A 25,927-nucleotide genomic window follows, 5' to 3' on the forward strand; every position below is an offset into this window, starting at 1 on the left:
GGGGCTTCCTCTCCAAAACCAGGTCTATAAATATGCCTCTGGGTTAGGGCTGCTTGTGGGCTACAGTCCCTAGATAAACTAGACATGTAGGCAGGGCAGATTAACCCATGATCTTCCCAACATCTTTAGGAACACAGAACCATCACTGAGGATGTTTTAAGGAAGGGCACAAACTCGAGGTTTGTAGACAAATCTGATCAATAGTCATGTTTTGTGGAATGTATTTACTGTCCTAAGAATTTTTTTAAATGGCTTTTCAATATTTTCAAACCAGGTTATAACTTCTGAAAAACAAAAACAAAATATAGAAGCTCTAGCAATATTGTCCTGCATGCCCACAAAATCACAGGAGTCTCTTGTGTCCCCAGCCTGCTCACCTATCTGCCCACAGGCCTCTGAGCTTGGGTGGAAAAGTTGGGAGACCAGGCCTGGGCACCTAGGACTCATTTGTCTGTTCTGTAACATTCCAATTCAAATATGTATTTTAGGGCAGCCCCGGTGGCGCAGCGGTTTAGCGCCGCCTGCAGCCCAGGGCGTGATCTTGGAGACCCTGGATCGAGTCTCACATCAGGCTCCCTGTATGATGCCTGCTTCTCCCTCTGCCTGTGTCTCTGTCTCTGTCTCTCTCTCTCCTCTCTGTGTATTCTCATGAATAAATAAATAAAAATCTTAAAAAAAAAAAAAAAAAGAATTGTTAGGAGCGGGGCGCCTAGGTGGCTAACTGGTTGAGTTATCTGCCTTCGGCTCAGGTCGTGATTCCGGGGTCCTGGGATCGAGTTCCACATCGGGATCCCTGATCAACAGGGAGCCTGCTTCTCCCTCTCCCTCTGCTCCTCCCCCTGCTGGTGTGGTTTCTCTGTCGTGTTCTCTCTGAAATGAATTTATAAAATCTTTAAAAACAAAAGAATTGGGCAGCCCCGGTGGTGCAGCGGTTAAGTGCCGCCTGCAGCCCAGGGCGTGATCCTGGAGACCCTGGAGCGAGTCCCACGTCAGGCCCCTGGATCGAGTCCCACATCAGGCTCTCTGCATGGAGCCTGCTTCTACCTCTGCCTGTGTCTCTGCCGCTCTCTCTCTCTGGGTCTCTATGAATAAATAAATAAATAATATTTAAAAAAATAAAAATAAAAAAACAAAAGAATTGTCAGGTAGGAGCGTCTGAAACCCTGTGATTTTGTGGAGTTGTAGGACAATGTTGCTAGAGCTGCTGCTTCTACTGCTGTTTCTTTACTTATTTAAGAGAGAGTGTGAGTAAGAGAGAGAGAGAGAGCACGGGCAGGGGTGGAGCAGAGGGAGAGGGAGAGGCAGACTTCCTGCTGATCAGGGAGCCTGATGCGGGGTTCCACACCAGGACTCTAGGATCACAACCCCAGCCCAAGGCAGGCCCTCAAATGACTGAACTCCCCAGGCTCTCCTAGAGCTTCTATTTTTATGTTTTTATTTTTCAAGAGAAGCTATTAACTATCTGGTTTTAAAATATTGACAAGCCAATTAAAAAAAAACCCCACAAAGCTTGAAAATACTGTGCACTTGGGTAGCTCAGTCAGTCAATTAAGCCTCGGACCCTTGTTTTGGCTCAGGTCATGATCTCAGGATTGTGAGTTTGAGCCTGGAGTCCAGCTCTGCGTTCAGCAAGGACTCTGCTTGAGTTTCTCTCTCCCTCTCTCTCTGGCCCTCCTGCTCTTGCTGTCTGTCTGTCTCTCAAATAAATAAATAAATCTTTAAAAAAAGAAAAAGAAAATAGTCAACCCAACAATCTGTGACTATGGTTCATGAGTAGATGGCAAATAAAAATCTTAAATAGTAGTAACCATTTATTATCTACTCTATGTCAGCCATGTTGTATAAATTATTTATTTATTAACGTAACTAAACATAGAGCTTCTGGGTGAAAACTCAAACAATACATAAGCGGACAGGGTAAAAAGCTAAAGCCTTTTTTTTTTTTTTTTTGCTCCCCAGGTGTGACCACCCTGAGTCTGGGGTGCATTCCTCCAGATCTGGGTGGGCAGCCCTATCTCCAAGCCCATCAGACACATCAGATTAGTTCCATTTTACAGACAAGGAAACTGCAGCACAGAAAGGTTGAAGTCTTCACCCAGGATCACACAGCTGGCGCCTCCTGGAGCTAAGATTCACATCCAGATCCTCTGACTCCTAAGTCAGCGCGTTTCTTCTGCTACACGCCCTATATGTGTAACATTTTTTAAAAATATTTTATTTATATATTCATGAGAGAGAGACACACACACACACACAGGGGCAGAGACCCAGGCAGAGGGAGAAGCAGGCTCCCTGCAGAGAGCCCAACGCGGGACTGGATTCTGGGACCTGGGGTCACGCCCTGGGCCGAAGGCAGACAGACGCCCAACCGCAGAGCCAGCGTCCCTGTGTGTAACATTTTATGGATGAAGAAATCGAGGCTCGTCGAGGTCCCCGAGCCGTCACACCGCGCGGTCACAGCCCCACCCGGGACAGGCAGGGCTGATCCTCCCGCACGAGGCTGCGCGCGGCGGGGGGGAGCCTCAGCTCAGAGCCAGCGAGCAGGCCGGGTCCGAGCCCCGCGTCCCCCGCCGCGGCCGCCCAGCGCTCGAGCCAGCGACCCGCGGGGCCCGCACGCCGGGTGGTCGCGGCCCGCGGCGGGGGCTGGGCGGCCGCGGAGGGGCGCGGGGCGGGCGCGGCGCCAGCAGGCAGGGGCGGGCGGGGCGGGCGGGGGCGGGCGGGGGGCGGAGCCGCGGCCGGAGGCCGTGGTGTCCCAAGCGCGGCTCAGGGGCCGGAGCGGCCGTCGCGGAGCAAGGCTGCCTCCAGACAGCGCTCGGGCACAGAAGGGTTAACGGGCCGCCGGGGCCGCGCGGAGCAGGTACAGACCCCCCTCCCCGAGACCCCGGCCGCCCTCCCTCGGGGGCCCGGTCAGAGCCCCCCGCCGCGCCGCCCCCGCGTCCCGCCGGCCCCAGCTCTGTAGTCTCCGGAGATCTTCCAGTTCCGGGGGTCGAATTCCTGGGGAGGGGATTCCGATCCTGCGGAACTCTGGCCCCATCACCCGGCCGGAGAATCAGCCAAAATTCCTACTAAGTCGCGGGAGTGAAGTTGGAAAACACACCCAGGACCTCCCCGCACGCGCTGGCGCCTCCTGCCCTCCTCCTCTGGGAGGGTGCTCCTTCGAGGATGTGTGCCTCTGCCACCCCCTGAAGTCTCGGGGTTGGGGCCAGGGACGCTGGGACCGGTGCCGAGGGTTGCCCTTGATCCAGCTCAGCCCGAAGACTAGAAAAGGAAAGACACCTGTTTGGATGGTCCTCCGGACCAGGGAATGGAGGGCACAGTGAGGACCAAGAAGTTCTGACCCAGGAGAGGGGCTCTCCTGGAACACGCTGTCCCACCCCTCCCCTGCAGCAGCAACCCGTTTCCCAGAAGTGGGTCCCTCTGGGGGTGAAGGCGTTAGCCCTGCCTGGGTCTCTCCTTGATCCTCACTGGCCAGTGTGGAGCTGTGGCCAGGAGGAGCCCAGGTTTGTCCAGACCAGTGTCTAGCCTGGTGCCGGGGTGACCACTTCTGACCTCTCCCTTCCTCACCCTGGGCAGTGAGACACCCCACATGAGGAACATGAAAAGGGGTGAGAAGCACAAATGTATGTCTGTCTCTGCAGTGGGGGGGGGGGGTGTCGGCCCCTGCCCAGCTGTACAGGGGGTGGGGTAGGACTTTTCCAGAGAGGGAGCCAGGCCTGGCCAGGGCTCCAGGAGTTCACGTCACCCCCACCCCCCACCCCTCACTTCTCCAGGGAACTGCCAAAGCCAAACCCAGCTCAGGACGGGATTATGTGTACTGGGTAGACCCGCAGAGAGAGACAGCAAGATACAGAGCCGGGGTAGCAGAGAGAAGCAGAGACTGTCCAGAGGGAGTGGAGAGGGTAGCCAGCAGCAGAGAGGGACAGATGGTGACCATCACCCCCATCTCTCCTCTTCAACCACAAGGAACAGAGGCAGGCCAGAGCTAAAGGTTTGGGTGGACCGTTGGCTCTTCTCAGAGCCCCTACACCCCCATCAGGGTGGAGCAGCCATCAGCAACCCCTTCTCAACCTAAAGCCGCTGAGGTGACCCTGAGCACCCAGGCACAACCTCTGCAAACCCTCCCACAGACTTCCAAGTCTTGGGGTCTCAGGGAGGAGACTGGGGCTGAGAGTGTCCTTACCGCCAAGTACATTCCTGCCCTTCTGTCTCATTCTCCTGCCCCCGAGCTGGCCCACCTCGGCATCAGCTCCTTGGATTCCTCTCCTGGGTGCCTTTCAGATCCAACAGAAACATTTTTTTTTTTTCCTGGAAAGCAGAACCAAGAGCAGGTTGAGGAGTGGGGGTGGGAAGGGCTCAGAGTGAGCAGCAAGGGGCTGGAGGGCTGGCAAAGCCGCCCCTTTGAGACCAGGGGCGGGTTCCATGCTCTACTTTGCTGATGATGAAAGGTAGGATGGACTTCCTTACTCCTCAGAATGATAGGCCTGTGACTGGGGAGCAAGGGCAGCTCTAGCTGCATCTTTCCTTCCTGGGTACCCCCAGCCTGTCATCGTTGGGCCTGACATAAGCTCTCATTGCCAGTGCAGAGGGACGGGGAAAATCACCTGCTTCTCCAGAGATTAAATCATCAGCCCACTTAGTTTATCTCTTGGCTACAAAGTGTTTGAGTCCGGCAGAGATGCCTGAGTGTTCCAGAGGAGCTTCAGAGCTGGGTGGCAGGTAGGGAAAGGAACTCCCATGGGGCTTCTGGTCCACTGCTTGGAGTGGGTGTCCCACATGTTGTCACCCATGCTTCCCTCGGCCATCGGGGTCCTCTGGGAGGGAGGAGGGCAAACCAGATCAGAATCATCTTCAGGAAGAGCGTGTGCTGTGTGGCCCAAGCTGTCCTGTAAACAGTCCCTAGTGGGGAGGAGGGAGGAGCTGAGGAGTTCCTGCAGGCTGACAGGAGGGGACTGAGCCACTGAGCCACGGTCTGGAGGCTGAGGTCAGCCCCCCACCTTCCAGCCTCAGTGGCCCAGGAAGGGCAGCATTCCTTCCTGCTCTCACCCTTAAGGTCAGAGGGGGTGGACCACTCCCCCCACACCCCTCCATCCTTTCTCAGAGATGCCCTTCTGAGTAGCCCTCCGTGCCAACCCCCTGGCTTTCTGGTGCCTGGAGAAGTGACCACATGGCTCCTGTCCCCACAGAGCGTGCCCTCTCAGTGCCCAGATGCCGGAGTAGTGTGTTTACTTCCAGTCCTCTGTCCCCTGCCCCCGGGCATCCAGGGAGGAGCGATGGAGAAGTGGGCGGGCAGGTAAGTGTGGGGCTGCCAGCCGGAGGGCCACTCTGTCCCTGGAAGTGAGAGGACGGCCACTGCTGGGCAGGGCGGGGGCAAGTGATGGGCAACTTCTGCTTTCTGAGAAGCTGGCGCCAGGATGCTGGCTGCCCGCTGCGGGGCGTGGGGGGTGGTGGTGGTGGTGGTGGTGGTGGTGGTGGTCACAACACCTCCTCTGGCTGGTTGGCAGGCCCCGGTTATGTCTGATGCTGCTTCTGTCCCTCCCGGAGCTCTGCCTGGAGCAGGAGGTAAGCCAGGGGCCAGAGGGTGTGATCCTTTCTTCCTCCCTGGCTCCCACCCCACTTCTCCAGGCCACGCGGCCGCCCTGCACGGCTTCAGATGAGCCGGGGCGCCTCTCACGTTCGCCCTCCCAGCCTCCCTTTCACCCTCCTGGCCACATCTCACCCCTGCTACTGAATGTGACCTCAGTCCAGTAACGACTGCCCGACCTTCGGGTACTGGACCAGCCGTCCAAACAGTTCCCTCGAAAATCCTTCTCATTTTGTCTGGTCTTCTTGTCTACATAGATATCGTCTGGACGCTCTCTTCAGACGCCCTCGGAGGAGGGTCAGGGGCCTGAGGGTGTCTGGGGTCCTTGGGACCCGTGGACCTCTTGCTCCCAGCCCTGTGGAGTCGGGGTGCAGCGCAGGATCCGAACTTGTCAGCTCCCTACAGCTCAACTGCACCAGGGCCTACCCTTCCCACCCCGGCCCCCAAGACATCCTGAGTCTCTGCTCCCCAGGGGTCAGAGCCCCAGACCCCAGCCTTCCCAAACCCTCCCCCTGTACAAGCCACAGCCCTGGGGAGCTGGTGGCCCACGCCGCCTAGGCCCTGCTGCCCAATCAGGGAGAGCTGAGGCCGCAGAGATTCCAGGCGCTGGGAGGTGAGGGGCGGGGCCTCGGGGGGCGGAGCTCGGGAATGAAGGGCCTGGAGCCAAGGATGTGTGGCTGTGGCTTCCGGAGGCCCCTCTTTGGTGCTAGGAAGCTAGCCAGGGAGACAGGGTCAGAGGTGGCCAGAGCTGTGACCCCACATCTGCTATACCTTCTCAGGTCCCGGGTTCGAGATCCCATCAAGCCAGGAATGTTTGGTTATGGGAGAGTGCCCTTTGCTTTGCCGCTGCATCGGAATGGCCTGCACCCTCGGAGGCTGCCCCGATCTGAGCTCTCCCAGACCTCAGATCTTCCATCCCTGACTCCAAGAACAGAACCATCCTCTACAAACCACACAACTCAGACTCAGCTCCTTCCTAAGGAACTCTCTACCCGCCCCCCATCCTCCCTTGCAGAACCCCCAAACCCTGAAACTGCTCAGACAGAGGTGCCCTCCAGAACCAGGCCTGCCCCCACATGGCCCCACTCCAGAGCCCAGGGCTCTGGCACAGAGCCCCCCTCATCCATTTCCTCCCTGGGAGAAAGTAGCTCCTTCCACGTGTCCCCTCAGCCAAGAATACCAAATTCCCAGGGTTGGGCCAGTCTCCGGGGGGCCGAGAGACACCCTAATCCCTTCCTTTCTGTCCCTCGGGGCAGAGGCCACCAGAGCCAGGAGCACTGGAGACCCGGGGGAAATCTTCACAGGCCCGTCATGGAGTCTGCTCCCCATTACCCAGATGGCTGGTTGCCTCTGCTGAGTGATGGTCCCCACTCCAGTTCCCTCTGGAGTCTTTTTGCTCCCAGTAACCCTGTCCCAAGATGTTCTGGGGAGAGTGAGCAGCTGAGAGCCTGCAGCCAAGCGGTGAGTTCTTCCTCAGACCATCCCCTCCCCAGACTTGTAATTCTGCTTCCCCGACCCTGAGTCTGGGTCCTCAACTTGTCAGATCTGGACCTGAGGCAGAAGGGCCTTGGCATCTGACCTCCTCAGGGTAGGGGCCTTGAGCTCTTCCACAGACCTGACCTGCCCTTCCATATCCCCAAACCCAGCCCTGACCCACACCCCCATTTTCCTCCCCAGCTTTGACTCCTCTGTATCCCCCCACCTCAGCCCTGTCCCCCTGAGCAGCCAGACCCCCGGGCCCTGCAGTGTGCAGCCTTTGACTCCCAGGAGTTCATGGGCCAGCTGTACCAGTGGGAGCCCTTCACAGAAGGTGAGGTTTCCAGCCCCCCACCCCCTGCCCCGGGAAGCTGAACTGGCTTAAGGTTGGGGTAGATGGAAAGAGGGAGACACCAGCCCCTCTATTTCTCTTCTGTAGGCCTTTGTATTTCCCTTATGGGTAATGTTTTCTTTCTCATTTCTCAGGGTTGAGGTGAAGAGACAGCAGGGCCTGGAAAGGGGAGTGGGTTTCAGACAGGGCTGATGGGTAGCTCAGTAGAGGGATCAGGCTGCCGAAGGGAGTGTCAAGAGGAGCCCTTTGTCTGGCTTCCTCTGGGAAGAAGTCCGTTGTCCCAGGAGGTGGGGTGGACATGACAGGAGAGGAGCATACTCAGGGAGACCCTGCCTGGTGGTGACAGCAGGTGGGGGTACCCTGTGGGCCCTAGCCAGTGTTAGACCACTTGCTCCCAAGTTACCATCCACTTAATTTTAGGCCTGTGTTAACCTGATGCCAAGAAACCCCTTCATAAGCTCACATAATCATAGGTTTCAAGAATCTCTCCTCTCTCACAATTCTCAATCCCTTTGCTGATCTAAGTGACGTCAACTGACCTGAGTCAACTTTTGTGTGACCCTCGAAGCAACCTTTCAGAATATAGAATTGTCATATTCCCTTCATCCATAGAGACGTGGGCCACCTCCAGATGTCCTCTAGCTAATATGGGACCTTTGTCAACTAACCTCCCACCAGGGACCCCAGCTAACTACTCTCCCACCCTGTTTCTTAGTTCAGGGTTCCCAACGCTGTGAACTGAACTGCCGTCCACGTGGCTTCCGCTTCTATGTCCGTCACACAGAGAAGGTCCAAGATGGGACCCTGTGTCAGCCTGGAGCCCTAGACATCTGTGTGGCTGGACGTTGTCTGGTGAGAGAGGATGGAGTATATATGTGTATGTGTGTATGGACACACATGCACATACACACGCACACATGCACGCACACAGTCTCCTTTGTCATCATCACAGAAACAAACCACTAGGCTGAGATTGCAAAAAGGAAGTTCTCAGGCAGCCCAGGTGGCTCAGTGGTTTAGTGACGCCTTCAGCCTAGGGTGTGATCCTGGAGACCCGGGATCAAATCCCACATCAGGCTCCATTGGAGCCTGCTTCTCCCTCTGCCTGTGTCTCTGTCTCTCTCTCTCCCTCTGTGTGTGTCTTACATGAATAAATAAATAAAATCTTTTTTAAAAAAAGGGAAGTTCTCACCTGCCCAGGTGGAGGTGAGAGCAGAGCCAGTAGGTGGATGGAAGGAAGGCCCCCCCCAGGCTCATTCATGCTTCCTCGTTGGGGTTGGTGGGCTGGTGGGCTGGCATAGAAACACCTTCCCACTTGGAGCATACAGATTAAGATGCAGGGAGAGCAGGTGTGTGTGTGTCAGGGGGTGGGTCTCAAGAGGGCCAGGCGGGGTTGTGGCGGTGCCTGGTTTAGGCAGTGCCTCTTCACTCTCCCTCAGAGCCCTGGTTGTGATGGGATCCTCGGCTCCGGCAGGCGTCCAGATGGCTGTGGGGTCTGTGGAGGTGATGATTCCACCTGCCGCCTAATCTCAGGGAACCTCACTGACCGGGGGGGCCCTCTGGGCTATCAGAAGATCCTGTTGATTCCTGCCGGCGCCTCCCAGCTCCGGATTGCCCAGCTCCAGCCCAGCTCCAACTACCTTGGTGAGCTCTCCAGATCCGAGTGTTGCGTGCCTATGCCATTCCTGGTCTCTTGGTTCAGCCCTCCACACCCCTTGGAGCCCAGCAAGTGGGCCAAGAGGAGAATAGTCAGGGGCTCCTTCCCATGTGGCAGTGGTGTGGAAGCCAAGAGAGTGTGGGGTGCCCGGGGCTCAGCGTGGCTGACCTCTGTCCTGATCCCTGATTGGCAGCCCTTCGAGGCCCTGGGGGCCAGTCCATCATCAATGGAAACTGGGCTGTGGATCCCCCTGGGTCCTACACGGCCAGTGGGACTGTCTTCCTGTACAACCGTCCTTCTCGAGAGGAGGGCAAGGGGGAGAGTCTGTCAGCCCAAGGCCCCACGACCCAGCCTGTGGATGTCTACGTGAGCTTGGGGCCTGGGGAAGCTGGACAGCTGGCGGGGAGGGAGGGAGGGCCTTCCCTCTGGGACACAGCTGTGGGTCACGAGATGGGGGAGAAGGCTAGCCGTGTGCCCTGGCCGCCCCCACCCCAGACAACTCCTCCCAACTCTCTCTCCAGGTGATCTTTCAGGAGGAAAACCCAGGCATTTTTTATCAGTACATCGTCTCTTTGCCTCCTGCAAACCCTGAGAGCACCACCCCAGAGCCCCCCAGCCCCCAGCTGCAGCCAGGTGAGGCTCTGCTACCCTCACCTAGGGGGCAGAGAGGGACTGGAAGGGGAGCTGTGAGGCAGTGGGCTGTATCTGATCTGCCTGCATGACTGACCACCCTACACAGAGATCCTGAGGGTGGAGCCCCCACCCATGTCAGTGCCCCGGCCGGCCCGGACCCCAGGCACCCTCCAGCGCCAGGTGCGGATCCCCCAGGTGCGCGCCCCACCGCTGCCCAGGACACCCCTGGGGTCTCAGGCTGGGTACTGGAAGCGAATGGGACACTCGGAGTGCTCGGCCTCCTGTGGAAAAGGTGAGACTTGATGCACTAGGCCTGTACTCCTGGCACCTTTAGCCTAAGACCCTGACAGGGCACTCCTGACCCCACACCCTGGATTGAGGATCCATACCTTGACTCTGTGCGAAGATGAATTCCAGTGTCTGGAGCTGCACGGATGCTGGGCTCTGGGCCATCCCGCCTCCCCTGGCTTCCCTGTCATCTCTTCAGGTGTTTGGCGCTCCATTTTCCTCTGCATTTCTCGTGAGTCAGGGGAGGAACTGGACGAACACAGCTGTGCCATGGGTGCCAGGCCCCCGACCCCCCTGGAGCCTTGCCATGGTCCCCCATGCCCGCCCTAGTGAGTATGACCCACAGGGAGGGCTGGGGTCCTAGGAGCACAACAGTTGTCCCCGGAAGACGCATCCACACCGCCTTAGCGTATTGCCCTGGACTCTGCACCCAACACACTAGGCCTCCTGGCTGCAGAGACCCAGTGTTTGATTGGAAAGGCTCACGCTCCCTGGACAGGAGGAGAAACCTGGCAGCCCGAGCCCCACAAGGGAAATTGGGCTCCAAGTGATGAAGACACCCACCCCTGCCCTGCAGGGTTTCCCTCCCCCAGGACTGTCATCCTTTGCCCCACCCATGGCAGCCCTGCACACCTGTGTTTTCTTCATCCGTGTCTCTGCTTCTTTCTTGCCTTGTCACCCCACAGCTGGGAGGCTGGTGAGTGGACGTCCTGTAGCCGCTCCTGTGGCCCAGGCACCCAGCATCGCCAGCTGCGCTGCCGGCAAGAATTTGGTGGGGGTGGCTCCTCTGTGCCTCTAGAGCGCTGTGCACATCTCCCTCGGCCCAATGTCACCCAGACCTGTCAACTGCGCCTCTGTGGCCACTGGGAAGTTCGCTCCCCCTGGAGCCAGGTGAGTGGGGCCCGGCAAGGGAGCTGCCAGGGTGGGAAGGACCCTAGGTAGTCCCTGAGACTTTTCTAGGCTAAGAGGAAAGCAAGTTTGCAGCTTCTTAGTAATCCAAACTGCCCAGCAACTGGCTTCCCCATCAACCCCTACTCTGTGCCCTAAACTTATGTTCAGACCTCACATCTTCTAAACTGTCCATCTGACCCTCTGGCCCCTTCTCCCCGTTCTTAGGCTATCCCTACCTCTCACAATCAGCTTGGGATGGGGGTCAGCCATTGCCAATCTTGCCTTACCCCAGGAAGAGACCACTTACCCAGAGCAGGGAACAGCTGGGCAGAGGGTGCCAGTAAGCTAGAGCAGTGGTTTTCCCGATCCTTTTTAACTGGCAGAAGCTTTTTTACTGACAAGACCTGAGCATGTGAAACCCCAGCATATAAGTCAGATGAGACCCTGAATCGGGGATTGGGGGCCCAGAGCCACCTGTTGAGTCTGCCCCTCAGCCCATACAGCTCTATAGGCGCTGAGTTAGGGAAGAAGGCAGGTCGTGGTTGCAAGGCCCTGGAGCCCGAGGCCGGAGGCCCGGAGGCCCGGAGGCTGGGCTCTCACAAGCTCTCCTCCCCAGTGCTCAGTGCGGTGCGGGCGGGGCCAGAGGAGCCGGCAAGTTCGCTGTGTGGGAAACAACGGCCATGAAGTGAGCGAGAGGGAGTGTGCGTCAGGCCCTCCGCGGCCCCCCAGCAGAGAGGCCTGTGACATGGGGCCCTGTACCACAGCTTGGTTCCACAGTGACTGGAGCTCCAAGGTGGGCCCCACACCCCTTACCTGAGTCATGCATCCCTGGTGCCCACACCCAGGACCTTTCCAACACATTTTGGTCCACATTTACCGAACAAGCCCTGGTATGTGCTAGATGTTGCTGATGCTGGGATTCCGAGTTAAGTGAGAAGAACTCACGTTAGGGTCCCGGACCCCCATTACAGGTTCTTCGTACCTGGGTGGTACCCGGGGCACTCCCCAACTCAGGGGATCCAGAACGGGCCCCCCTCAATTCCTTTTCCTCCTCCCCTACCCATCACCTTCTCAACAGTGCTCAGCCAATTGTGGGACTGGAATCCAGCGACGGTCTGTGGTCTGCCTTGGGAGTGGGGAGACCCAGGGGCTGGGCCAGGAGGAAGCAGGGGCAGGGCCCAGCAAGCAGAGCTGTGCACCGGGAAGCCGTCCCCCAGACATGCGTGCCTGTAGCTTGGGACCCTGTGAGATGACGTGGTGCTGGTACACGGGGCCCTGGGCCGAGGTGAGCCAAGAGCTTGGGAGGGGGCTGGCAGGAGTGATCCCTGTTCTCCCTCTTTCACACCCTGCCCTTCCTCTGTATCAGTGCTCCTCAGAATGCGGTTCTGGCACGCAGCGTAGAGACATCATTTGTGTGTCCAAACTGGGAACTGAGTTCAACGTGACTTCCCCCAGCAACTGTTCCCACCTGCCCAGGCCCCCTGCCCTGCAGCCCTGTCAGGGGCAGGACTGCCAGGACCGATGGTTTTCTACTCCTTGGAGTCCGGTGAGTGCCTGACTCCCGTCTTGTTGAGCTTCTAAGGAAAGTTTGGAGGCTCCACTCCTGGTATCCCCACTGTGTCCCAGCATGAGGCCAGCTGCAGCTGGTTTATTATTGCCCCACTTCCTGTATACATGGAGGACAAGTGGGCCCTGTCAATGTGGGATTGCATAATGTTCCTGGTGAACCCCCCCCCCCAACTTTCAGAGAAGGAGGTGGCCTGAGGTTCAGGAGGAACCTGGGTCACAGCAGAGGTCTGATTTGATAGTGGGGTCTCCGCAGTGTTCTCGTTCCTGCCAGGGCGGTATTCAGACCAGGGAGGTCCAGTGCCTGACCGCCAACCAGACTGTCAGCATCCGATGCCCTCCTCACCTTCGGCCCTCCAGGAAACGACCTTGTAACAGCCAACCGTGCAACCAGCGTCCCGGTAAAGAGCCTTTTCCCCCCTAATCCCCAGTACAGTAGAGTTAACTGAAGTATGGGGGAGAGGAAGGAGAAAGCAGCAGCAAGAGTGGACAGTGCACCTCCAGAGGGAAGGGTCTGGGTGACACGCCCCCTGGCCTCCTCTGTCCCCAGATGATCAATGCAAGGACAGCTCTCCACATTGCCCCCTGGTGGTACAGGCCCGTCTCTGCGTCTATCCCTACTACACAGCCACCTGTTGCCGCTCTTGCGCCCAGGTCCTGGAGCGTTCTCCCTCAGAGCCTGCCTGAGATGGGTCCGAGAGACCCTCTCCTCATGGTTTCCTCATGCTACCCTCAGTCACCTGCCCATCAACCCATGCCATACCCTCTGGCTCTCATCAGGGATGTCCCCGAGTGTGGCTGAAGGTGGTAAGATGACTATCAGGATGTGTGGCTGGGTCTCTGTGTGGTGTGATGGTTATGTGTGCACATATGCCTCAAATGTGTATCGAGGGCCTGCATGGATCCATGTGCTCATACACATATATTACTTCTCAAAGAAAGAAGTTAAACATTAAGACTGAAGAGGAGTGGGGAGGAGACAATGCCTGTTTCCCTGAGACTTTTCTAGGCTAAGAGGAAAGCAAGTTTGCAGCTTCTTAGTAATCCAAACTGCCCAGCAACTGGCTTCCCCATCAACCCCTACTCTGTGCCCTAAACTTATGTTCAGACCTCACATCTTCTAAACTGTCCATCTGACCCTCTGGCCCCTTCTCCCCGTTCTTAGGCTATCCCTACCTCTCACAATCAGCTTGGGATGGGGGTCAGCCATTGCCAATCTTGCCTTACCCCAGGAAGAGACCACTTACCCAGAGCAGGGAACAGCTGGGCAGAGGATGGGGGAAAAGAAGGAAAATTAGAACAAGATACCCTAGCCCCTGTTCCAGCTCCCCACCTCCTAAAATGGTTCCCACCTCAGAACTAATTTATTTTTTATTAAAGATTATGACAAATGAGACACAGGCTCTTTATTGTCTTGATAGGCACCCAGTCGCCTGAGCACCTAAACAAGCAGTGTGAGGCCAGAATGAGGGGTGAGAGGGGGAGCAGCACCTAGAGCTAGGGCGGAGAGAGTCTGGGCCAGATTGAAGGGGAGCCCCTGTCCGGGGAGAGGTCCCTGGCCGCCCGGAGGCCCTGCAGGTTGCTCATCGGCCACTAGAGGTCACCACTTCTCCCACTTTAGGTATGGAGTTGGGAGCTTGGTTCCGAGGCTTAGGAAAAACTGCACGGCCTATAGTGGTTTCTCCACAGGCTGGGTCTTTCTATAAAGCCACTTAGAATCCAGTAGCCCTGCTTTCAATCTGGTGAATAGCAGTTGGCTTTTCGGGGTCTTTTCTCCTGTTCTCTCTTTGGCCCTCCCTCTCTGCCTCCCTCCCCCACGCTTTCTGCTCTGACCCATTTCCCCACTGGGTTCTTGGTTTATTGCTGTCGCTAGGGTGGGGGAGAAAGGAAGTGATTACGCCCCACCCCCTTCCCTCCGCGGAAACGGCTGGAAGGGGAGGAGCCTAGCCTGGCTCTAGGGGACTTAGTGACTTAGGGCGGAGTCGAGGGCGGAGCCAAGGCAGTACTGGATGTTCTGCCAAAAACGCATTCTTCAGAGATGTATCATGTTAGTCTCCCTTCCTTCCCTCTTGTCATCTCTCAAGGTAAATAGGTTACTGGAGGTGGTATAAGAGCGGGCAGCCTTTTCCATGACAAATCCTTTCCCTGACCCCTGCCGTTCTGACGTCTGAGTGCCAGGTCTCTGCTTCTAGAAGCCAGACATCTTGGGGTTCCTGTGTGTAGGAGAGGAAGGGGTGACAGTGCAACAGAACCAGACTGATCCCCACTGGAGGCATCTCTCTCCTAACTCTGCACCTCCACAAGTCTGACCGTGTAAGACCCTTAATAAAGGCCTGTGGAAACCGTTGAACTCAGTGACTACCATTTCCTGAACTCACCAAGACCCTGTGAAGACCAGAGTTGTCTGAGAATAGAGGATTTCTACTCCAGCAGCTCCCTGGTGTCATGCTGTTGCCTTGGGACTTAGACTTTCTCTGGATTGGTAGTGGCTGAGAAGGAAGACTTTGGGCAACATTTTGGGAGGAGAGTCGGTGAGGAAGGAGGCCAAGGGAGTGGAGGGGGAGGAAAACGAAACTGACTAGCCGAGGGGAAGGAGTGAGGAAAAGGGGTGCAAGGCAAGCCCAGTCGGTGTCAGACCTGGTCCTCTCTCTGGGGAACCTGTAAGGGGGTCAGAGATGCGGGGGCCAGGGAAGTGGAACCTGAGCCAGCCCAGTAGATACAGAGGGCTGAAGGCGGAGTCCTAAGACTGAGGGAGGGGTGGCAGTGAATAGCTGGGCCCTCCCAGCGATTCCTGGAAGCTGCTGCCTGGGCGGTGGCCCCCGCTCAGCTGACTTCTCCGAAGTTCCCTCCCTCTTAGGGCCTCTCAGGGCTGTTGCTGGGCAGGTTTGGAGTTTGGCCTGAGCCTGAGAACCAATCACAGGTGGAGAATGCAGCCACAGCCCCTCTTAGGGTTCTCCCAGCTTCAGTACCTCCTGGCTCTTTGTGGCTGCCTCTGAGCTCCCTCACAGCTGCCAGCCTCTGACTTCTCAGGATATGGGCTTTCATTTGGGGGATTGCCCCCTTCCCCTTTCATTTTAAAGCTAGGATTCAGTGCAGCCCCCAAGGATTCTTTCCTGTGGTCACTGAAGTCAGTATGGGGTCAACGTGGATGCTTTCAGGAAGGGGAATTTGACCCCTGAGCAACCCCTTCCCCTGGTCCGTTAGAGGGGAATCCTGTGGCCAGACACCTCTCTGTTGACCTCTGAAACCCTTTAGAGGGACTCGAGAGAGAGGAAGCTGCAAGCCAAGGCCAGAGAGGGGCCCTGAGGTTTGGTGCACTAGGGGGAATTTAGGGAAGGATAGAGGAACTGGACCCCTGAGAATTGAGGTGGGGGTGGGGCGGTTATAGGAACAATCTTGATATGCACAAGAGAGCTCAAGCGTGCAGAAGCCAGCCAGTGTCTTGCTGAGTGCTTCTTTACTGAGTGTTTGATGGGGAAGGGGATTGTGGTTCCATATCAGTGTACTTGGGGGTGCACTTGTGAGGTCTCAGTTTAGCTGGGTCAGAATTCCTCTCCCCTACCCCCCTTCCAGCTTCCCCCCTCCCGGGGTAACTACCCACTCCTTTAAGCTACAGCCTTCAGACTAAATTTATCTCCTAGACTTCCCCCACCCACTGGGCCTCCCTGAAAGCAGGTGCTCACTGCTACAGGGGTGGGTCTGTGGAGATCCATCCTCTTCACTCAACCAGCTTCAACCTTCCTGCTAACTAGGAGTGAGGCAGAGCACAGGCCACCTTGCTGACCTAGGGCATGAATGTTCGGACATGAGGCTCCCTCTCTCAGGAGCCCTTGAGAGCAGAAATATGGTCAGAGGGTCTAGACGGTGGGAAGAGGGCAGGGGGATAGAGTGAGAACAACATGCAAGGAGCAGCTCCCCTCCAGGTTCTTTCCAACCAGATACTTTTACTTCTCACTCTTCCCCTCTGCCTAGTTTTACAAATCGAGACTTCGTTTTCTTTTTATTGATTATTTAGAGACTTAACTTCAACATGCCCTTGATCAGAGAGAACTGAATCAGGGAGACCTCCCCTCTCCTTGAACCACACAGAATCAGGCAAAACTAGAGATTGTAGTTTGGGTGTGGAGGTTCCCATGTTCCTACCCTCTCTTACCAACACCCCTCAAGTCCACCAACTCTGGTGCTGGGAGGAAGCTGGGTGGGTGGGTGGGAAAGTTAGAGCAGAGGGGGTTTATTTGTCACAGGTTGGTGATGAAGAGGTGTTAGCTTTAAAGGGAGGGGGGCAGGGGCATCTTCCACAGGAAGTAGAAAGTCTGAGGAAAGTACCTAAGTCTGAGTCTATCAAGAGCAATAAACAGTTTGGTTAACCTCAAACTAGACAGCACAAGTTCTGAATCTGACTTTGGGTCCTTGACCTGGAAGACTGGGGAAACTAGAGGGTGTTTCGGGACTGAAGTCTGAAGGTAGAATTTGAGGGAGGAATGTGCAAGACTAGGCCAAAATGAGGTTATGCATGAGCCATGGCAGTCAGATCCCAGGGAAGCAACCAGGCATATCAGCTGAAGGGGATGTGCAGAAGGAAGCAGACAGACCAGAGCATTTTCTCAGCACTAGAGAACTGTTGAGTGGTCTGGGAAAAAACCTCAGTAGTTAGAGGAGGGATCGGCTCAACTTCAGAAAGATCCTAGGTTGGGGTTGGGATGTGCAATGCTAAGAGTATACTCTTCTTTGCCTTGCCTGAATCTCTTTGAGACACAGCTCTAGAGGGGCACCTGGCTGGCTCAGTCTGGCTCATGTTTAGGGTTATGGGTTGGAGCTCCACATTGGGTATAGAGCTTACTTAAAAAAAAAAAAAAAAAAAACAGCTCTATAGAACTTTGAATGAGGTGGAAAAGAAACCAGGAAAGATGGTAGGATTGCTCCTTAGAAGGAGCAGACCATGTCCCTGGAATCCCTAGGCTAGAAGGCATGGTGGCAAAGGCTCCGTCATTGATGGCAGGGACAGAGTTGATCTGCCCTTGGCAGCAGAGTACCCCTCCTTTCATCTTTCCCTCCTAACTCTACTACTGATTCCTGGTTGCTTGCTTCTTTTTATCACATAATGAGAATCTTTTTTGGCTCTAGTAGAGTGAGCAACCTTTTTCTCTAAAGGACCAAAGTGTCAATATTTTGGGTTTGCAAGCCGTAGAATCTCTGTTGTGACCAATCAACTGCTGTTGTAGCACAAAAGCAGCCAGAGACAACATGTACACAAATACGCATGGCTGTATTCAAATCAAACTTATGACACTATTTTAATTTCACATAATCGTAACATGTCACAAAATATTTTTCCAACCATTTAAAAATGCAAAAATCACACTTAGCTTGCTGGCCATATAGGCAGTAGGGCAGATTTGGCAGGCAGGTAGTTTACTGACCCCTGGGACCTTTTCCATCTGGCTGAACTTGCGCTCTGCCCAGCCATGGAGAATCCTGTTTGTGTCACCTCTGGCCTTCAAAATATAGCTGTAGAACCTTTTTAAGGTCCCATCTACTGATGTCTGCTTCCCAGTGGCTTCTTCCAGGGATCTCAGTAACTTGGAAATGGCTAAGAATAAAGCCTTAAGGGACGTTTCCTCAAATTCCTTGTTTTGTTTAGTGCGTTAGGGTAAAGCATTCGTATATATTCTCTAAGTCATCACGATAATAAAATAGGGAAGAGGGCAGCTCTGGTGGCTCAGCGGTTTAGCGCCGCCTTCAGCCCAGGGCCTGATCCTGGAGACCCAGGATCAAGTCCCACGTTGGGCTCCCTGTGTGGAGCCTGCTTCTCCCTCTGCCTGTGTCTCTGCCTCTCTGTGTCTCTCATGAATGAATAAATAAAATCTTAATAAAATAAAATAGGGAAGACAATTAAATCCAGTTTATAAAGGAGGAAAAAAAGGCCTGGGACCTAGGGTAGTCTTTTCACTCTTTAAATTCTACCTAATTCCTTTGTTCTGTTACTCAATTCATCCCCGACAAGGCACCCTTTATCAAAATACTCAGTAATTTGGGCCACTGTGATCTAGAACTTGGATGGCTTTAAGTGTTTTTGTTGTTTTCAAATGCCTTTCATGACTTGCCAGCATTTTATGAAAAATCCTGTCTAAATTTTATTTTTCAACCCAGTTTCAGGGAATTAAAATAGTTTCAAATGTATTCAGCATTTTAGGTCCAAGGAAATAATATACATGGTCTGTGTTTAAGGTACACTGTCATGGGACCACACTTATTTATTACTACTTGAGTCAGTTTTTCCCCTAAGACAAACTTTATCACTCAAAGTTCTGTACTTAAAAGCAATGCAACTGCATTGCTTTTTAAAATAACCTATATCTGGGATGCCTGGGTAGCTCAGCGGTTGAGTGTCTGCCTTTGGCTCATGGCCTGATCCCAGGGTCCAGAATCTAGTCCCACATCAGGCTCCCTGCAGGGAGCCCGCTTTTCCCTCTGTGTCTCATGAATAAATAAATAAACGCTTTAAAATAAAATAAAATAACCTATATCTAGGGTGCCTGGTTGGCTCTAATCAGTAGATCATTCGATTCCTGTTTTGGGGATTGTAAATTTGAGCACCACGTTGGCATAGAGATTACTTAAAAATAATACCTTAAAAAAATAACTTATATCTGGGATTGCTTACCAAATACTTATTCTGTATTTGAAGTTGTTCTTTCATTCAGTAGCACTGATACATCCTTCATGACTCATCATGGGGAAGGAAGATACAGAGACCTCTCTTCGGTTTCGGACCTGACCCCAACTACCAAACTTGGGGGAGGGGGAGGGGAAGCAGAGGGTGAGAAACCTTCCTTCCCATGATTACCAAGTTTCTCCAGAGCTGTTGTTCCTTAAAGCTGAAAACATGCCACCTCATTTCAAAACACACACACACACACACACACACACACGCACACACACAAAACCTCATTTCATTTCAACACGAAAGTTATTTCCCTCTTTGTTTCTCTGCTTTGCCTGATGAGGGATTTCTGAGAAATGAAATGTCACCTCCCACAACCTCAGTCTGCAGTTTTGTTTTTTGTTTTTCAAAATGAGGAGAGGGTTAGAGGAAAGGAGTATACTGCCATAAGCATACAGTGCTAATTCAGAGCTTTACCACATAAGAGAAATGCCCTTCCCAAAGCCCTTCAGCCTGGGTGGGCCCACCTGGCCTTAGATCAGGGCTTTCAGGGTCTAAGGAAATAAACAAAGCATCCTCTCAGGAAATTTCCCTAAACAGTGAAACCTACCAGCTGCTCTTTATAGCAGCCCAGCTGTCCTCCTCCCCACAATTCTCACCAAGGATAGGAAAGAGGTAGGATTTGCTCCAGGCAACCTTAGGGGTGGAAGTGGGAGCTGAGGATTTGCGGGGGTGGGGGGGTGATGCACGAAAAATCTGGTCATAGACACTCAGGAATAAAATGTACACGAAGGCAAGGTTTCCCAGATAAAACCCCTACTTCCCCCTGAATTCTGGATACCCAAGAATCAGATAAGCCGAGTAGGGGAGACTGAAATGGGTAGCAAAAATTTCAAAATCAGCTCCTCCTACTAGAGAAGAAAATTAACTTTTTTTTAGGGGCACAGAACCAAAGGTGTTTCTTAATCAAAGTAAAGTGGAAAAGTTGTCAAATCCAGGATGAAACCCAACAGTTACATTCTTTTCCTCATCTGCTTTCTTGGCTGGCTTTCCCAGCACACCTTGTCCCAGGCTGACTTGAATAAACACACACATGTGACCACATGAGGGAGGGAAGAAAACCAAGTGAGGGTGGTGAAATTCTGAATGGAATGCAGCCCCAGCTCGTTAGGGGGCCCAGGCTGAGACCTCTGGCACTGGCTGTGGATTGATACAGAGAAGCCAAAACAATGAGCTCATGGGCAAGAATGCAGCCCGTGGGGGAAGTCTGGGCAGTCAGAGCAAACTGGTTTTTTAACCAGGATGGGAATAGCTGTAATCAAGTCTCCCACGGGAACAGGGTTAGGGAAAATGGAGCCACCATTCAGTATCTTGAGGTCCAGTTAAATAACTTTAGGAGGCTGTAAAAGTCTGTGCTCCAGAGCACAAGAACTCTTGGGTCTGTATTCAAGAAGTTGGTTCTTTTTTCCCTGGTTATGTGAACCCGAGTAGGTAGACCAGTAGATAGCTGATGAGATGTGTGAATGGGCTACCTATTCTAGGTGAGGCTCTTAAACCCTTAGTCAAAGTGACTGGATCCGGGCAACCCGGATGGCTCTGTGGTCTAGCACTGCCTTCAGCCCAGGGTGTGATCCTGGAGACCCAGGATCGAGTCCCACATCAAGCTCCCTGCATGGAGCTTGCTTCTCCCTTTTTTTTTTTTTTAAATTTATGATAGTCACACAGAGAGAGATAGAGAGAGGCAGAGACACAGGCAGAGGGAGAAGCAGGCTCCATGCACCAAGAGCCCGACGTGGGATTCGATCCCGGGTCGCCAGGATTGTGCCCTGGGCCAAAGGCAGGCACTAAACCACTGCACCACCCAGGGACCCCTCCCTCTTCCTGTGTCTCTGCCTCTTTCTGTGTCTCTCATAAATAAATAAATAAAATATTAAAAAAAAAAAGTGACTGGATCCAAAGCAAGTCCAGCTCCTACACCAAGATTCAGCGATGATTTATGATCCCAGAGATTGTGGGTATTCGGGGCTGCCACTTTAATGTGATAGAGGAAACGGTCAATAGTCTGTCTTCTTTACTTCCTAAATAAACACGATCCACCCAGTTGTGTGTCATTTCAGACTTTCAAGACCAAAGACACATCTTTTTTCTTTCTCCCTCCACCAGTGTTTTTTTACTATTTTTATGAGGCCCCAAATGGAAGAAACTGAAGAGATACTACATTCAGCATGGCTATGTATGGTGAAGGGGAAGGGAAGCAGGGAGGGAAGAAATGAAAAGAAAAAATACTTATATTTCTCCACCGTCACCCTATACTCCTGGAGGTTCCTTCCCAACTCCATTAATTTGTGCATGTTTGTTTTCTACTCATTTAGGTTCAACCTAAAATGTTTGAGGCCTTGACCACATCTGCTTCCAGAAGTGGTCACCCTGCTTTGTCCCACTCCTTATCTCTGGATATCATTATCATAGCATTTATGCAACATATTCTAATTATTTTTGTCCATGGTTATCACTACTAGATATTTTATAAGCTTTGACATCTTACCACAACTGCTTTCTCATTCTATGGTTTTGTTATTTGTTCAACTCTTCAACATGTATTGCCTGAGAACAAGAACGTTCTCTCATCTAATCCCACTATAATACACTCAAATTTAATGCTGATACAGTACCATTTAGCATATCGTCCATATTAAAATTTCCCCAATTGTGCACATGTCCCTTATAGCTCTTTTCATCTAGGATCCAAAGATCATTCTACAATTAGTTGTCATTTTTCTTTCCACTGTTTCCAATTTTTAAAAAAGTAGTCTCCATGCCCAATGTGAGGCTTGAACTCACAACCCTGATATGGAGTTGCATGCTCTACTGACTGAGCTAGCCAGGCACCCCAATTCCCTAGTCTTTTTTAACCAAGTTTCTTGAGGGGAAGAATTATTCTCTTTAGAATTCCAGTGTCCAACACTGCATGGTAAATAGCAGGCAGTCCACAGCGATGTAATGAATAAATGAAGAGACTCAACAAACATATGGCTGCCTAGAGCTCATTAAATGTCCCAGATCATCACAGAGTTGAAAACTTCTTAATAAACTAAGGTAATCCCTGAATAGGAAATAAGAACAGGCAAAGAATACAGAAATCAGAGGGAGAAACGAGCCATGGAACTGGGATACCTGGAAGAGGTAAAATCTGTAGTGTTTTGGCCCTGACAGATTTCCCACCAGTCAGGAACTATCATTCTATGCAGGTTAAGAAAGGAACAGCAAAAGGAAACCAAGTATAGTGGGAATAAAAGCCTGCCATATGCATTTTTTTTTTTTTTTTACAAGAATCATTAGTAAAGAACTCTGAATTCCCAGGGCACCTGGCTGGCTCAGTCGGAAGAACATGTGACTCTTGATCTCAGGGTTTAAAGTTTGAGCTTCACGTAGGATGTGGAGATTACTATAATCTTTAAAGAAAAATTTACTTAAGTAATCTCTATACCCAACATGGGGCTCAAACTCATGACCCAGAGATCAAAGAACTACACTCTATGATTGAACCAGCCAGTTGCTCCTTCTTTTTAAAAACTAGGCTCGGGGTCCCTGGGTGGCGCAGCGGTTTGGCGCCTGCCTTTGGCCCAGGGCGCGATCTTGGAGGCCCGGGATCGAATCCCACGTCGGGCTCCCGGTGCATGGAGCCTGCTTCTCCCTCTGCCTGTGTCTCTGCCTCTCTCTCTCTGTATGACTATCGTCAAATAAATAAATAAATAAATAAATAAATAAAAACTAGGCTCTCGGGATCCCTGGGTGGCGCAGCGGTTTAGCGCCTGCCTTTGGCCCAGGGCGCGATCCTAGAGACCCGGGATCGAATCCCACGTCGGGCTCCCGGGGCATGGAGCCTGCTTCTCCCTCTGCCTGTGTCTCTGCCTCTCTCTCTCTCATTCTATGTGACTATCATAAATAAACAAAAAATTTAAAAAAAAATTTAAAAACTAGGCTCTCTATGCGTGCTCAAGGTGGGGTTTAAACTCAAGACCCTGAGATCGAGAGTTGCATGTTTTCAACTGAACCAGGCGGGCACCCCAAAAATAAAGTCTTAAAAAACAAATATACAAAAACCCTACTGAATTCCCAGGTCTGTTCCATCTGCCTCGTGGCAGATTCCCAACCCTCATCTTTCCACATGCTTCACATAACTAAGATAACACTGTAACAACTCTGAAACTAAAACAGGTCCAGTTCAAATTTCGAAAACCGGGAGCCTTTGAACAGTGTGGGAGGATCCAAGAAAGTTCTGTAATCACTGAACAAGTGGGGCCAAAAAGAACTCAGGATAAATCAAGACAGCAGATCGTTTTGAACTCCAGTAATTAACGGCCCATGCTCTGAGCATTTGGCTGGAGCCATGCTACACACTAGTTGTACAAGTTATTTCACTTAAACTTTTGTAAAATTCAGCTGTCACAACTGCTATAAAATTTTCTGAAAGGAAACAGTATGAAGCAAGAGTTGGCTCTAAAGTCACAAAACAGGAACTGAAAGACAAAAAGTCTGGTTGTGTCAAATTAAGGGAAGTGTTGATTACTTTGACTCCCTCAGTGACTCATGTTAACTAGTTACCATTTGAGCCAAGTTTTTAAGGTGTTAAACTAAGGAACAGGACAACAGAAACAGCTCCACATCACAACCTGCCAATGGGAGCAAGCAATGGCACTGCCCTGTACTCAACTAGGGCCAGCTTGGGTCCTACCCTACCTGCTTTGGAGTGCACTAGTATGTAACAGCTTTGTAATGATGTAAGTTGCAGTCTTCTACTAGTTAAGCTCTAGAAAAAGAGGACCTCCAAGCAGAAATGCACTTTTAAGTGTATAAAAGCACAGAATTCCGTTTGTACAATTAGCATTTGGTGCTCAGGGCTTGAAACCAATATGCAAACTTCGTATTTGCACATTTCCATGGTGATTCAGCTCCCTTTCAAGGAAGCTGAAAATAAAGATAGGATAGGGTTTCTAAAATTGATGGGTTTATTCTCATTTTGTTTCTGGAAGAAAGGGTAAGAAAGGAAACATTTAGTACCAAGAACCTTATCAAAACTCTTTAACTGTGGGTGTTAATTCTTCTAGCTCCTTCACCTAAGGCTGAGTTGGGGAGACAGAATAGCTGCAGTAATGAAACAGCACATGATGACTAAAAGAAAAGTCAGGATACGGATTATGACTATGTTAAATTGTACAGGAACTACTCCGAAATACAGCAATACATTTCAAAACCCAACAGCTCTAATTTGAATGAAAGAAGGGGTTACTTGGAAGGGAATCATCCTTGGTCTAAAGTAAATCAGCTTTACAGGGCTTTTGCTTGTTAATTCACCTATATTTATTTTATTTGCTCAGCTGACTTCCCTAAAACGCTTGTCTAAGTGGGGGAAGGAAGACAGTCATTGATTAGAAAACACCCGTACCACACCTTGCATTTGAATAAAAGATTTATTATTTTCTTCTCAGGAAAAAACAAGAAGTTAGGGAAACATACTACATTTTACAGCCCACATTAATTTGTAGTTGGTCCTAACTCTTCCTGGCACAGCTGTCAACAGCATTAGCTGTCTAACCAGAACCAAGGTGTTTACCCCAAATAGAGTGTACATGGACACTAGAGGATTGCATGTTTTTCCCTGAGAGAAGCATAAGACAAGTTGCTGAGAGCCAGTTTCCAAGCAGCCCCTCCCTTTCCACTTTGGAGGACTTGCCTGAACTATGCAACTAGTCAGCACTTAGAACACGTGCCTCCTCTCCCTAGAAAACCACCCTCCCTTCCCTAAAGCACTTGGGCTCCCTAAGCCCTGACAGCCCCGAACCAAAGTTTCAACTAAGACCCTCCTCTATAATTCAGCAGTCACACCTAGTAAATTGGGAATTGGGTTCCTTAAAACTCCAATTTACATCTATGCACTTATTTCCACAACTGGATATGGGGAGACAGACCTCTTAGTCACCTTTTCCAGATCTTAAGATTAATTAAAAACTACATAAAGTGCTTTTAGGTCCTTAGAGATAGACATAAATAAGTGGTTCATGATCAAGAACGATAAATACATAGGTAAAAATAGTTCTAGCTAGATGACCTTATGGCTCAAAGATAGGCAGGCAGGGCAGTCCTTCCCTATTACATTCTTAGTCATTTTATTCATGCCTATTTTCATCTACAGTCCACAGATTAAAGGTCGTGTTCTGCAGATGAAGCTTTCAAATGACCCTAGGTTTACTATAGAAGCTGCCTTCAGTTTACCAGTAGCTTTTACATAACTCTTTGATGTTGAACAGAGCCCATCTTTCTGTAATTCTAAATGAGCATTTTCTAATGCAAAGAAGCGGAGACAAAGTCACATAATTTGTTGTCCCACCTTTGAAAATTCCTAAAGGGACTTTTACAACATTCCCCCCAAATATAGGATAAAACAACAACTGAAAAGGTACCAATCCAAGGAAAAGGGACTCTTGCCACCACATGACTGTTACGGTCCTGGCACCCACTGTACTACCACCTCCCAAGAATAAAATTCATTAAGGATGAAAGTCTCTGGACAACTGGGCGGGGTGTGGTGGGGTGCGGTTTACTTAGGGTTCATAGTGCCAAAAACTAGGTCTAGTAAGCGTTCAGGAATGGTGGGATAAGGATGTAGGAAATGATATAACTATCTGTAGATGGAGAACAAGCAGCAAGTATTTCAAGGAAGGACAGAAAATAAAGTTAAGTCTAATAAAATATCAAGTCTGAAATCCAAAGAGATGCCAATACAAAAATCTGAAACAAAGTGTGGGAATCATTAACAAA

The 25,927-nt window shown here is 51.8% G+C and overlaps 1 protein-coding gene across 3 annotated transcripts; it reads left to right on the forward strand.

Moving 5' to 3' along the window:
- The first annotated feature begins 2,733 nt into the window (after positions 1 to 2,733).
- ADAMTSL4 (ADAMTS like 4) lies at positions 2,734 to 13,838 on the forward strand. Of its 3 annotated transcripts, none has more exons than XM_055312572.1 (19): positions 2,734 to 2,857; positions 4,579 to 4,716; positions 5,184 to 5,290; positions 5,502 to 5,559; positions 5,839 to 6,194; positions 6,361 to 7,042; positions 7,289 to 7,391; positions 8,125 to 8,261; positions 8,849 to 9,053; positions 9,260 to 9,432; positions 9,588 to 9,699; positions 9,806 to 9,991; positions 10,187 to 10,316; positions 10,674 to 10,878; positions 11,495 to 11,671; positions 11,957 to 12,163; positions 12,245 to 12,424; positions 12,701 to 12,845; positions 12,995 to 13,838. In XM_055312572.1, exons 3-19 carry the CDS (start codon positions 5,271 to 5,273, stop codon positions 13,129 to 13,131), a joined length of 3,213 nt encoding a protein of 1,070 aa, XP_055168547.1. In that variant the 5' UTR covers positions 2,734 to 2,857; positions 4,579 to 4,716; positions 5,184 to 5,270; the 3' UTR covers positions 13,132 to 13,838. The 3 variants fall into 3 exon arrangements, with proteins under 3 accessions (XP_055168547.1, XP_055168549.1, XP_055168548.1); XM_055312574.1 differs by having other exon boundaries at positions 4,584 to 4,716; XM_055312573.1 differs by lacking the exon at positions 4,579 to 4,716.
- The last annotated feature ends 12,089 nt before the right edge of the window (positions 13,839 to 25,927 follow it).

Source organism: Nyctereutes procyonoides, unplaced genomic scaffold, assembly GCF_905146905.1.
Source record: "Nyctereutes procyonoides isolate TBG_1078 unplaced genomic scaffold, NYPRO_anot_genome, whole genome shotgun sequence".
Taxonomy (NCBI): Eukaryota; Metazoa; Chordata; class Mammalia; order Carnivora; family Canidae; genus Nyctereutes; species Nyctereutes procyonoides.